This window comes from Oncorhynchus mykiss, chromosome 9 (assembly GCF_057628025.1).
Source record: "Oncorhynchus mykiss isolate SJ-2025 chromosome 9, ASM5762802v1, whole genome shotgun sequence".
Lineage (NCBI taxonomy): Eukaryota > Metazoa > Chordata > Actinopteri > Salmoniformes > Salmonidae > Oncorhynchus > Oncorhynchus mykiss.
The window spans coordinates 40,342,299-40,354,653 of record NC_143030.1 but is presented as its reverse complement, the minus strand read 5'-3'; the positions used below and the strand labels follow the sequence as shown (position 1 = coordinate 40,354,653).

At 42.5% G+C, this 12,355-nt stretch overlaps 1 protein-coding gene across 6 annotated transcripts in view; it reads left to right on the top strand.

Moving 5' to 3' along the window:
- Window positions 1-11,691, top strand: part of LOC110531947 (poly(rC)-binding protein 4) — a 53,598-nt gene extending 41,907 nt beyond the window's left edge. For 3 of the 6 annotated variants that reach the window (XM_036987833.2, XM_021615485.3, XM_090184199.1), the window contains 5 exons: window positions 2,617-2,658; window positions 3,102-3,183; window positions 5,866-5,915; window positions 10,196-10,365; window positions 10,604-11,691. In XM_036987833.2, the coding sequence (XP_036843728.2) occupies window positions 2,617-2,658; window positions 3,102-3,183; window positions 5,866-5,915; window positions 10,196-10,365; window positions 10,604-10,961 (702 nt within the window). In that variant the 3' untranslated portion in view covers window positions 10,962-11,691. Of the gene's footprint in view, window positions 1-2,601; window positions 2,659-3,101; window positions 3,184-5,865; window positions 5,916-10,195; window positions 10,366-10,603 lie in introns of all 6 variants that reach the window. The other 3 variants (XM_036987832.2, XM_036987834.2, XM_021615483.3) reach the window with 1 other exon arrangement.
- The last annotated feature ends 664 nt before the right edge of the window (window positions 11,692-12,355 follow it).

Below are 12,355 nucleotides of genomic sequence, written 5' to 3'. Positions count from 1 at the left end.
TTCGGTGCTTGCCTGTTGTTGTTAGGACAGAATGCTCGGATTAACCCATAAAGAGATGGGTGGGGTTAAAGCTTAAGAGCGTGTGAACGATGAGGTTACAAGTTCATCAACTTTCAAAGTAGAATTACTTTCCCATTGTTCCTCAAATCCTGTGTATGATATACCATGTTGTATCTCTGTCTCTGCTTTTATGCAATGTAAAAAATATTTTTTTTAAATGTTGCTACATAAGACCGAATCAAGGCAGTCGGTCACATTTGGCAGCAATTACAGCTGTGTCTTTCAGGGTAAGTCTCTAAGAGTTTTCCACACCTAGATTGTGCAACATTTTCACATAATTATAATTATTTTTGAATTCTTAGGCTCTTTCAAATTGATTGTTGATCCTTGCTAGACAATCATTTTCAGGTCTTGCCATAGATTTTCAAGTAGATTTCAATCAAAACTGTAACTCCAGTGTAGAATTGGTCTTGTGGTTTGGGTTATTGTCCTGCTGGAAGGTGAATTCCTCTCCCGGTGTCTGGTGGAAAGCAGACTGAATCAGGTTTTCCCCTAGGATTTTGTCTGTGCTTAACTCCAGTCCGTTTCTTTTTTATCCTGAAAAACTCCCCAGTCCTTAACGATTACAAACATGCCCATAACATGATGCAGTCACTAATATGCTTGAAAATATGTAGAGTGGTACTCAGTAATGTGTTGTCACACCCTGATCTGTTTCACCTGTCTTTGTGATTGTCTCCACCCACCTCCAGGTGTCGCCCATCTTCCCCATTGTCCCCTGTGTATTTATACCTGTGTTCTCTGTTTGTCTGTTGCCAGTTCGTCAAGCCTACCAGTGTTTTTTCCTCTGCTCCTGTCTCTCGATTGTTCCTGTTTTCTTGTTTTCCCGGTGTTGACCTCACTGTCTGCCCTGATCTTGAGCTTGCCTGCCATCCTATACCTTTGCCCCACCTATCTGGATTACTGACCTCTGCCTATCCCTACCCTGAGCCTGCCTGCCATCCTGCACTTTTGCTCAACCTCTGGATTACTGACCTCTGCCTACCCCTACCCTGAGCCTGCCTGCCATCATGTACCTTTTCCCCACCTATCTGGATTACTGACCCCTGACTGCCCTTGACGTGTCTTTTGCCTGCCCCTGTTGGATTAATAAACTGTTGTTACTTCAACTTTGTCTGCATCTGGGTCTTACCTGAAACGTAATAGTTGTATTGGATTTGCCCCAAATGTAACATTTTATTCAGGACAAAAAGTTAATTCCTTGCCCCATTTTTTGCAGAATTACTTTAGTGACTTGTTGCAAACATTGTATGTACAGGCTTCCTTCTTTCACTCTGTTCATTAGGTTAGTATTGTGAAGTAACTGCAATGTTGTAGATCCATCCTCAGTTTTCTCCTATCACAGCCATTAAACTGTATAATTGTATTAAAGTCTTCATTGGCCTCAAGGTGAAATCCCAAGCGGTTTCCTTCCTCTCTGGCAACTGAGTTAGGAAGGACACCTATATCTTTGTAGTAACTGGGTGTAATTAATAACTTCACCATGCTCAAAGGGATATTCAATGTCAGCTTATTTTTTTACCATCTACCAATAGGTGCTCTTCTTTGCGGGGCATTGGAAAACCTCCCCGGTCTTTGTAATTGAATCTGTGTTTGACTGATCTCTTATTTGACTGAGGGACCTTACATATAATTGTATGTGTGGGGTACAGAGATGTGGTAGTCATTCAAAAATCATGTTAAACACTATTATTGCACACAGAGTGAGTCCATGCAACTTATTATGTGTCTTCTAAAGCTCGTTTTTACTCATCAACTTATTTAGGCTTGCTATTAGAATGGGGTAGAATACTTATTGACTTTTCAGCTTTTAATTTTCCCTTAAGTCGATCATGGTTATTGTTCCTGCTCTATCTCTTCTAGTGATAAAAATATGACAGTATTAACAATGATTTGACATTGTTTCCTGTGCTTAGAGTTGATTGTGTCATTTTGGTGCATAATAGGGAATTGCGTCTAACGTCTCCATGGAGCGGTAATACTAGCCAGACTGCTGCCGTCGGTCAGAATTGAGTTTAGCTAAGTGCTGTCTGGCCTGACAATGGGGATACATGGACACCACCCTGACTTATGAGGGATGAGGAGCAGCGAAAGAGAGAGGATGGGTGGGAGGAGAGGAGAGACAGGAAGTGGAGAGAGAGAGAGAGAGAGAGAGAGAAATTACAGGAGGCACGTTACAGAGTATGAAGGTTGGTTAAATGGCACTCTGCTGTGAAGATTGCAGACCCCTGATAATGTCCAATCTGGACTGAAGTGCAATCACATTAAAGATGCTGGAAACACTTTCTATGTGCAACATGTAGTGTAATGCATTATGGATGCATTTAATGGCATTATATAGCCTGTTATAGAGCCACAAGCTATACATTCCTATAGCAAGTGTATAATACTCAATAACCACTTTGCTTCCACATACTTAGCCATTGTTGATGTAGTATACTGTATAAATATTACATATGTCAGTGATGCACTTATGTACACTGTCTTCTAAGTGGTTATTGGCATAACAATGTGTTTTTTACTGTCATTTGCCTAATGCAGAGTGATCTCTTCCAGGCCTACTCTGTACCAAACCAATATGGCATTCCACATACAGAGGTAAGTGGGGTTATATAGACAGCAGTTCTATATAGTAACCTAACTATCCCACTGTCATTTTTTATGTAGCCCTTTCATGCAGTCAAATGACCACGTGGCCTTATGGGTGGAATATTATTCATATTTTTCATCATTTCATAATGAATAAACGTGTTTTTTAACAGTTGAAAATCCGGTGTTTGATTATATTTCAGTTTTCTGTAATATACAGTATATAAAGTGTAATATTGGGATGATAATTCAAAATGGAATACAGTTCAACTCTATAACTGACATGGTACATGTGTTTCATTTTTTGTAACCCCATAACTATGTGTGTGAGGTGTATACATTTGTTTCAAAGTAGATTTGTTTAAGACTACCAAGAAACACTCTGTGTGACCCTGCCCACTGCAGTAAAAGTTGAACATATATTTTGGATGCTCTTTCTTCCTGTATCTCAGTTGGCCAAGCTACATCAGCTATCCATGCAGCAGAACATGCAGCAGAGTCCCATGTGCCAGCCGACTATAACTGTTCTCCCTGGTATGAGCTTACTTTATTTAGCCCAAATGGCAGTCAAATACATTTAACAGTGAGTAACAATAGTCATAAAAGCTGTAGGAGAGGTAGGGATCAGAAAGCATGCAGCAAAACTGAACCTGATGTCCTCTCTTGATGGCTGATGTTAGTCCACAGCGAACATGTTCCACTAACTACACTACAGCTAGATTTTGGCTTGGCACTTACTGGTACTGTAACACTTATTGCAGCGGCAGGTAGCCTAGTGGTTAGAGCCAGTCACCGAAAGGTTGCTGGATCAAATCCCAGAGCTGACAAGCTAAAAATCTGTTGTTCTGCCCCTGAACAAGGCAGTGTTCCCCGGGAAGGCTGTCATTGTAAATAAGAATTTGTTCTTAACTGACTTGCCTAGTTACAGTGCTTTGCGAAAGTATTCGGCCCCCTTGAACTTTGCGACCTTTTGCCACATTTCAGGCTTCAAACATAAAGATATAAAACTGTATTTTTTTGTGAAGAATCAACAACAAGTGGGACACAATCATGAAGTGGATCGACATTTATTGGATATTTCAAACTTTTTTAACAAATCAAAAACTGAAAAATTGGGCGTGCAAAATTATTCAGCCCCTTTACTTTCAGTGCAGCAAACTCTCTCCAGAAGTTCAGTGAGGATCTCTGAATGATCCAATGTTGACCTAAATGACTAATGATGATAAATACAATCCACCTGTGTGTAATCAAGTCTCCGTATAAATGCACCTGCACTGTGATAGTCTCAGAGGTCCGTTAAAAGCGCAGAGAGCATCATGAAGAACAAGGAACACACCAGGCAGGTCCGAGATACTGTTGTGAAGAAGTTTAAAGCCGGATTTGGATACAAAAAGATTTCCCAAGCTTTAAACATCCCAAGGAGCACTGTGCAAGCGATAATATTGAAATGGAAGGAGTATCAGACCACTGCAAATCTACCTAGACCTGGCCGTCCCTCTAAACTTTCAGCTCATACAAGGAGAAGACTGATCAGAGATGCAGCCAAGAGGCCCATGATCACTCTGGATGAACTGCAGAGATCTACAGCTGAGGTGGGAGACTCTGTCCAACAATCAGTTGTATATTGCACAAATCTGGCCTTTATGGAAGAGTGGCAAGAAGAAAGCCATTTCTCAAAGATATCCATAAAAAGTGTCGTTTAAAGTTTGCCACAAGCCACCTGGGAAACACACCAAACATGTGGAAGAAGGTGCTCTGGTCAGATGAAACCAAAATTGAACTTTTTGGCAACAATGCAAAACGTTATGTTTGGCGTAAAAGCAACACAGCTCATCACCCTGAACACACCATCCCCACTGTCAAACATGGTGGTGGCAGCATCATGGTTTGGGCCTGCTTTTCTTCAGCAGGGACAGGGAAGATGGTTAAAATTAATGGATGGAGCCAAATACAGGACCATTCTGGAAGAAAACCTGATGGAGTCTGCAAAAGACCTGAGACTGGGACGGAGATTTGTCTTCCAACAAGACAATGATCCAAAACATAAAGCAAAATCTACAATGGAATGGTTCAAAAATAAACATATCCAGGTGTTAGAATGGCCAAGTCAAAGTCCAGACCTGAATCCAATCGAGAATCTGTGGAAAGATCTGAAAACTGCTGTTCACAAATGCTCTCCATCCAACCTCACTGAGCTCGAGCTGTTTTGCAAGGAGGAATGGGAAATAATTTCAGTCTCTCGATGTGCAAAACTGATAGAGACATACCCCAAGCGACTTACAGCTGTAATCGCAGCAAAAGGTGGCGCTACAAAGTATTAACTTAAGGGGGCTGAATAATTTTGCACGCCCAATTTTTCAGTTTTTGATTTGTTAAAAAAGTTTGAAATATCCAATAAATGTCGTTCCACTTCATGATTGTGTGCCACTTGTTGTTGATTTTTCATAAAAAAATACAGTTTTATATCTTTATGTTTGAAGCCTGAAATGTGGCAAAAGGTCGCAAAGTTCAAGGGGGCCGAATACTTTCGCAAGGCACTGTAAATAAAGTTACAATTAAATACCCCCCCAAAATGGTCTTATATTCTGTTAGTCATATTTTAATATCATCTGCCAAATATCAGTACCATCAACAGTTTGTCGGGGAAGGATGAGCTGCAGGGACAGAACATATCCTGTTACAACAATGCTAAGTGAAGGGATCCATGTCATCAACCCAACTGATTATGTGCTTGTGGCGGTGAAGATGAGAGGAAGCTCCCTACAGCTCTTCATATTTGGCAGTGAAAAGGGAACGTATTATAAGAAATGATGTGTTCCGCCACAGTTTCAGAGAGCCTGGAGAAAGGTGGCGTGTTAAACATAAGTCTATTCAAATGGAAATGAGCTGCTTAGCTAAATCTAGCTGTTATACCACCAAATATATATATCATTATGCTGGTTTCAGTGGAGGCTCTGCTTTGGGGAGGATGGCTCATAATGAATGCTGGAACGGTGTGAATGGCGTGGCATCAAACATAAGGAAACCCTGTGTTTGATGTTGTTGATATCTTTCCACTTATTCCTCTTCAGCCATTACCACGTGCCCATCCTCTCCAATGAAGGTGCCACCAACCTCATGTGTCTGGTTTGCTTGACCTGCAAACCACATTTAATGTATGAATATATGAATGAATGTATGAATGGGATTGTTAAGTTACATATTTTCTCTCACTAGGGATGGACTCAAACTCCCAGACATCGCAGGAGCTCCTTATTCCAAATGACGTGAGCAGTTAATTGAACATAATATTACATTCTACATTTAAATTATTTTTTTCAGATATCCTCTGGGTTAAGTCTATTCAGAAGGTGAATTGAACTTCCAATTAAATTCTAGGAAATTTGAAATATACTCATTGAAAATAATTGCCGCTTTTCAATCATTGAATGTGAATTTAAATGAATCTCCTAAATTGACTGAATTTAAATGGAATTTACCCGCAACCCAAAATGCTGTTATTCAGAACAATCTACTCTAGGCTTCATTCCAAACAACACATCAAACAGCAGCATAAGCAGAAATATCACATTGCACGTAAACAACTCATAGAAGCAGGTGACACCAGCTAGACAGATGCTCAAGGGTTGAAAGCGGGCGAGAGACTGTAGTCTTGGGTAACTTCAAAGGAGAGAAGGGAATACATCTTGGCAACATACTAATTATCCAAGTCATTATAACCCCAGACGAACCCAAGGTCGTTGGGATTTTGAGCCGATATGGATCCCCTGGTGTTATTGTCTGGGTTCCAGTTGCAGTGTCTCGGAGGGACTCCCATGAATACCCAGTAAATCCTCTCATGTTCCCTGACCTACTTAGACACTCTCTCTCTCTCTCTGCTGTCAAAACAGCCAATAAAAAAACAGCCAGCAATTCTCTCCCTCTCACTCAGACGCCGCATGTGAGGCCTCTCCAATCAGAGCAAAAGACAGAGATGCTGGAATACATTCGGAAAGGAAGACTACTCGGATTGTCCTCTGTGATGATCTAGCACTGGCTGTCTGACTATTTGAATGGATCAGAGACTGCATGTACTCTACAGTCTTGAAATGAATCACACCATGACAGAATGCAATAAGCTCTCCTATTCAAGATGACATGCCAACCAGACATAACTGTTGGACAACGTTTTTCACCCCAGCAAACCCTTAAATACCAAACCTTCCAATCCATCAGTGGAATGGCTGGTGCTGTAGAGTGGGGTACATGACTGGGACAGCTGAGTCTAAGCTCCCTCTCTCTCTCTCTCTCTCACTCACTCTCTCTCTCTCTTTCTCTCTCTTTCTCTCTCAGAATCAGAGCAAAAAACTGTAGGATTGAAGATCCATTCTTAGAGGTGCAGTGGGAGTTTTAGGCTGGGTCCATCTCAATAGTCTGAAACAGCTTCCTCTCCTCATCAGCTTATCTTGATCTGCACTGATCTGAATACATAGCAGAGGTAAAAAGCAATCTGTGGACATACGAGGCATTTGCTTTCCCCTGTCCTACCCTTCCATGGGACTGTAGCTGAAGAAAAGGAGATGAGGTAAATAGGTCACATATACTATTGAGATGCAGCCTTAGGGTACAGAGAGAGAGGCATTGAGGAAGAGCTTAGACATGGTCAGCAATATACTGTACTTCTGCCTAGGGAAGATTTAGCCTGGATAAAAATGGTGACTCTCCCACCACATCCTTCTTCCTGTGTCATTTTCCAAATGACTACTTCAGCAGGAATTCTAAGATAATATAGGCCAGTTACACAGTAGCAGCTGAGGTGAAACAGTTGAGGTGAGGCATGCAGTGTTACTGTACTGTGTATGCCCTGCTTAGGACTGGTAATCACCAGCGTACACAATGTTCTATTTGCTGCCTGGTATTTCACTTTCTCTACACTAAATCAGGAAGCCCCTAGAGCTCCTACACATACCTCTGAAATTGGCCCTTCAGACATTCAAAATTAGCCTTCTACTCCACATTGTTTTTGGATTAAAATGGTCTAAACAGAACTTTGTTTTTAGCAATCAATTTAATATAAGCATCAGGATGAATTGGTTCAGTTTGCTGATAATTCATGGATTGTTCTGAGGTACTGATTCTCCCTCCCAGCAGGGGAGAGTACTGGTCAAATCCCTGATCCCAGGTCTGTGTTAGTGGTGCTCATTGTCTCCCAGGGCCGCTCTTTAGCCTGGCTGGGCTGTGCCAGTGCCTAGCTAGCTGCTCCCAGAATAATCTGCTGTGCCAAGAATAGCCAGAGACCAACCAGGATGCTGTGTGACCAATCAGATGCTGCGAAACAGGACTGTGACTTCTCAGGAAAGGAATGTGAAATACAGAGAGAAGGACAGAAGCAGGAGAACTGTGTGTGTGTGTGTGTGTGTGTGTGTGTGTGTGTGTGTGTGTGTGTGTGTCGCAGGGGCCACTATCAGTCATCCATCATTAAACTGCCAACACACACATACTGGGGATACTCCATCACTGTCAAGGCCTCTCACCGTATATCTGACAGCATTTGTATTTATTTTTTTATTTCACCTTTATTTAACCAGGCAGGCTAGTTGAGAACAAGTTCTCATTTGCAACTGCGACCTGGCCAAGATAAAGCATAGCAGTGTGAACAGGCAACAACACAGAGTTACACATGGAGTAAACAATAAACAAGTCAGTAACATAGTAGAAAAAAAGAATCTATATACATTGTGTGCAAAAGGCATGAGGAGGTAGGCAATAAATAGACCATAGGAGTGAATAATTACAATTTAGCAGATTAACACTGGAGTGATAAATGATCAGATGAACTTGTGCAGGTAAAGATACTGGTGTGCAAAAGAGCAGAAAAGTAAACAAAATAAAAACAGTATGGGGATGAGGTAGTTAAATTCAGTGGGCTATATACCGATGGACTATGTACAGCTGCAGCGATCTGTTAGCTGCTCAGATAGCAGATGTTTAAAGTTGGTGAGGGAGATAAAAGTCTCCAACTTCAGATATTTTTGCAATGCGTTCCAGTCGCAGGCAGCAGAGAACTGGAAGGAAAGGCAGCCACACGAGGTTTTGGCTTTAGGGATGATCCGTGAGATATACCTGCTGGAGCGCGTGCTACGGGTGGGTGTTGCCATCGTGACCAGTGAACTGAGATAAGGCGGAGCTTTACCTAGCATAGACTTTTAGACGACCTTGAGCCAGTGGGTCTGGCGACGAACATGTAGCGAGGGCCAGCCGACTAGAGCATACAGGTCGCAGTGGTGGGTGGTATAAGGTGCTTTAGTAACAAAACGGATGGCACTGTGATAAACTACATCCAGTTTGCTGAGTAGAGTATTGGAAGCTATTTTGTAGATGACAACGCCGAAGTCAAGGATCGGTAGGATAGTCAGTTTTACTAGGGTAAGTTTTGTGGCGCGAGTGAGGGAGGCTTTGTTGCGAAATAGAAAGCCGACTCTAGATTTGATTTTGGATTGGAGATGTTTGATATGAGTCTGGAAGGAGAGTTTGCAGTCTAGCCAGACACCTAGGTACTTATAGATGTCCACATATTCTAGGTCGGAACCATCCAGGGTGGTGATGCTAGTCGGGCGTGCGGGTGCAGGCAGCGAACGGTTGAAAAGCATGCATTTGGTTTTACTAGCGTTTAAGAGCAGTTGGAGGCCACGGAAGGAGTGTTGTATGACAGCATAACTGACAGCATAACCCTGCCTCTGTGGCCTGACACCCTGCACTCACCCTTAGCCCCTTGGAATAGACTCCGATCTTTAGGCCTAGCATGATCCTCCGGCCTTGGCCCTTGTTCTCTAGAAACAGAAACTGATAGAAAGAGGATAACATCTTCTAAGACCCAATATAAACACGTCAGTATCTTGTGAACTAATGTCAGCAAAAAGACACTACACAAACCGTCCGGATTATACTGTAGAACATGTTTTGAATTATTTTCCTATTCTGTTTTCCATTAGCCAAGAGATGATTCTCTTCTGGGTCGTGTTTGGGAAGTGATTTGTTTGGAAAGTTGCCACGGTGATGGAAATCAATAACCTTTTAGCTACTCAGATTAATAAGAGGCAAATTTGCCGACTCTCGCTACCCTGTCTCTTTTACCGGGGCACGGCGCACTGCAATTAAGGAAGAGGTTGGAAAAACAGTGTATTTCACATGCGTGATAGATGACAGGGCCATAACATACAAACAATGTGATCACAATGTTTAGAGAGGAGTGCATTTCATACACAGACCATAGAAGACCAACAATAGCATGTAAGCACATTCTCAACACAAGCTTTTGCAATTATTGTTAGCATTTTTAATCATTATTAATACCACTCATCATCATCAACACCACTTTCATATAGCCTACAATAGCTTTGTTTGATGTATTGCAATATTGAGACTCTTGCAACAACTGTCAATGTAATAAATAACTCTTAGGCAAATCTCTGCTTAAATAGATATCCACTGGATATAGTTGTCCATCCATCCATCCATCCATCCATCCATCCATCCATCCATCCATCTATTGTTCTATGTCTTGCAGCTGATAGGCTCGATCATCGGCCGACAGGGCACTAAGATCAATGAGATCAGGCAGGTGTCGGGGGCTCAGATAAAGATCGGCAGCCAGCTGGACGGAACCAATGACCGACACGTCACCATCACTGGCACACCAGTCAGCATCAACCTGGCTCAGTACCTCATCACCTCCTGGTAAGGCCAATGCGATCCAGGCTAACCAATCAGCAGGAGAGGGGATTTGGCAGGTAGAGGGAATTCTGTTTCCATAACAGGCCAGGTTAAAGGTTAAATAACTTGGGGATAGGCAGTGATGAGGTCATTGTGCTCTTGTTCTGGTAATAACCCCTTAGATAATTCATACACCTGTATTGTATTGCATTGTACTGTATTCTAATATATAGTATTGTAAGCCACTCTTCTCTCTCCATAGTTTAGAGACAGCTAAATCCACGGCCCAGGCAGCCTCCATGGCCACCCCCAACATGGCTGACCTTAATATGGTCTTCACACATCCTGCTTCCCCGGCCTCCTCCCCCCACACCGCCTCCACTTTGGCAGCCATGGGTACCCTCTCCCCCACCCCCGTCATGGGCCACCCCTACGGCGCCCTACCCTTCTCCAGTCTGTTAGGGGTCAAGTCTGTCCCCTTCCTGACTCTCTCCAGCCCCGCCCCCCAGGTCGCTGTCACCGCCGCCCCTTCCCACGCCTCCCTGGCAGCCTACACTACCAAAATCTCCTCGGCCAACTGCATCAAGAAACCCGACAGGCAGAAGTTTGCACCCTACTGATGCTACATACTACACGTCGCTAGCCTTCTTCTGAAGGCTGAAATTAAGGACAACTGTCTCTTATGGCTACATCTCAAATGACACCCTATGTCCTACATAGTGCACTCTATGGTGAATAGGGTGCCATGTGAGACTTGCCCTATGTTCTTCCAATCACGCCCTGATGTAGCCATATCTGCTGCCAGAGATTATCTTGGCTGTACTTTATAATTCACCACAAGGAAGAGACCAACAGAGATTTGGATGAAAGCTATCATAAGGTATACTATACATTACCTATATAGATGATTTGTGAGTTCCCCATGAATTTATGGACCGCTTTCACCCCCACCTCATTCTACTGTATCACTCGTATAGAGCACAGTCCTAACTTGGGAAATGCACTAACTTGGAATTTCATGTAAATCATACACTGATGTAATGGTAAGTGTGTATCTCTCGAGTTAGGAATAGGCCCAAAAGTATTTATCCTTCAGTATAATCTGATACGGATGGCTGCTCAACTGTATGATGCTTTTATACAATGTCTGTGATTGCTTCTTGAAGTTTTTAAGAAAATCTGTAAATGTTTGGGAAGAAAAATATTGTTTTTTTTATGCCTTTGTGCTATAGCTAGTACTGTACTGTTCAGTGTTATGTTGTTTTGTTGGGTTTTTTGAAATGTGCAACTAGTTTTTATCTTGTTTCTTTGTATTGTTTTGTTTATTAAAAGTATTTGTTTCTTGAGGTAGCTGCAGGTATGCGTCTCCCTTTAAATTCTACCTTTGTCCATTAAAGGTGGAGTCTGCAACTTCTTTGTTGCCTGTGGTAACCAGAAGAAATGCTCAAACAGTCAATGTGCAAACAAAAACACACTCAAAAACAAAAGCCAGTCAGTGTGCTCCAAACATACTGCAAAATACATGAAACACCAAAGTAGTGGTCCTGCTTTTCTTTTACAGATAATCAATATTTTTTAAACCACAGTGAAGAAGGCGCTTGTCAAGACACTTTACACACCATACAAAAATGACATAACACCAATTCTCCTCCAGCCAGGTTATTTTTATTTCCCCCCTAACTGTCACGAGCCAGTGGGTGGCACATCATTCCAAATGCCAGGTTTTTGGAGGGATGCTCTTCGCATCATTGTGCTCTTGTCCTCGAACAATAACTGCAGTGAGACAGACAGGCTCCTCAACCCCACTGGAGCAGAGGGCTCCGCCTGCATTCACAAATACCCGGCACACACAGACAGGGTTACTATGTAAACACACACTGCACACACACTTGGATGGTGAACTCACACGCATGCTTGCACGCACACATATTTACGTTTTAGTCATTTAGCAGAAGCTCTTATCCATCCATACAGTTTGTGCATATAGTAAGCCAGCTTGGTCAGACAACCACAT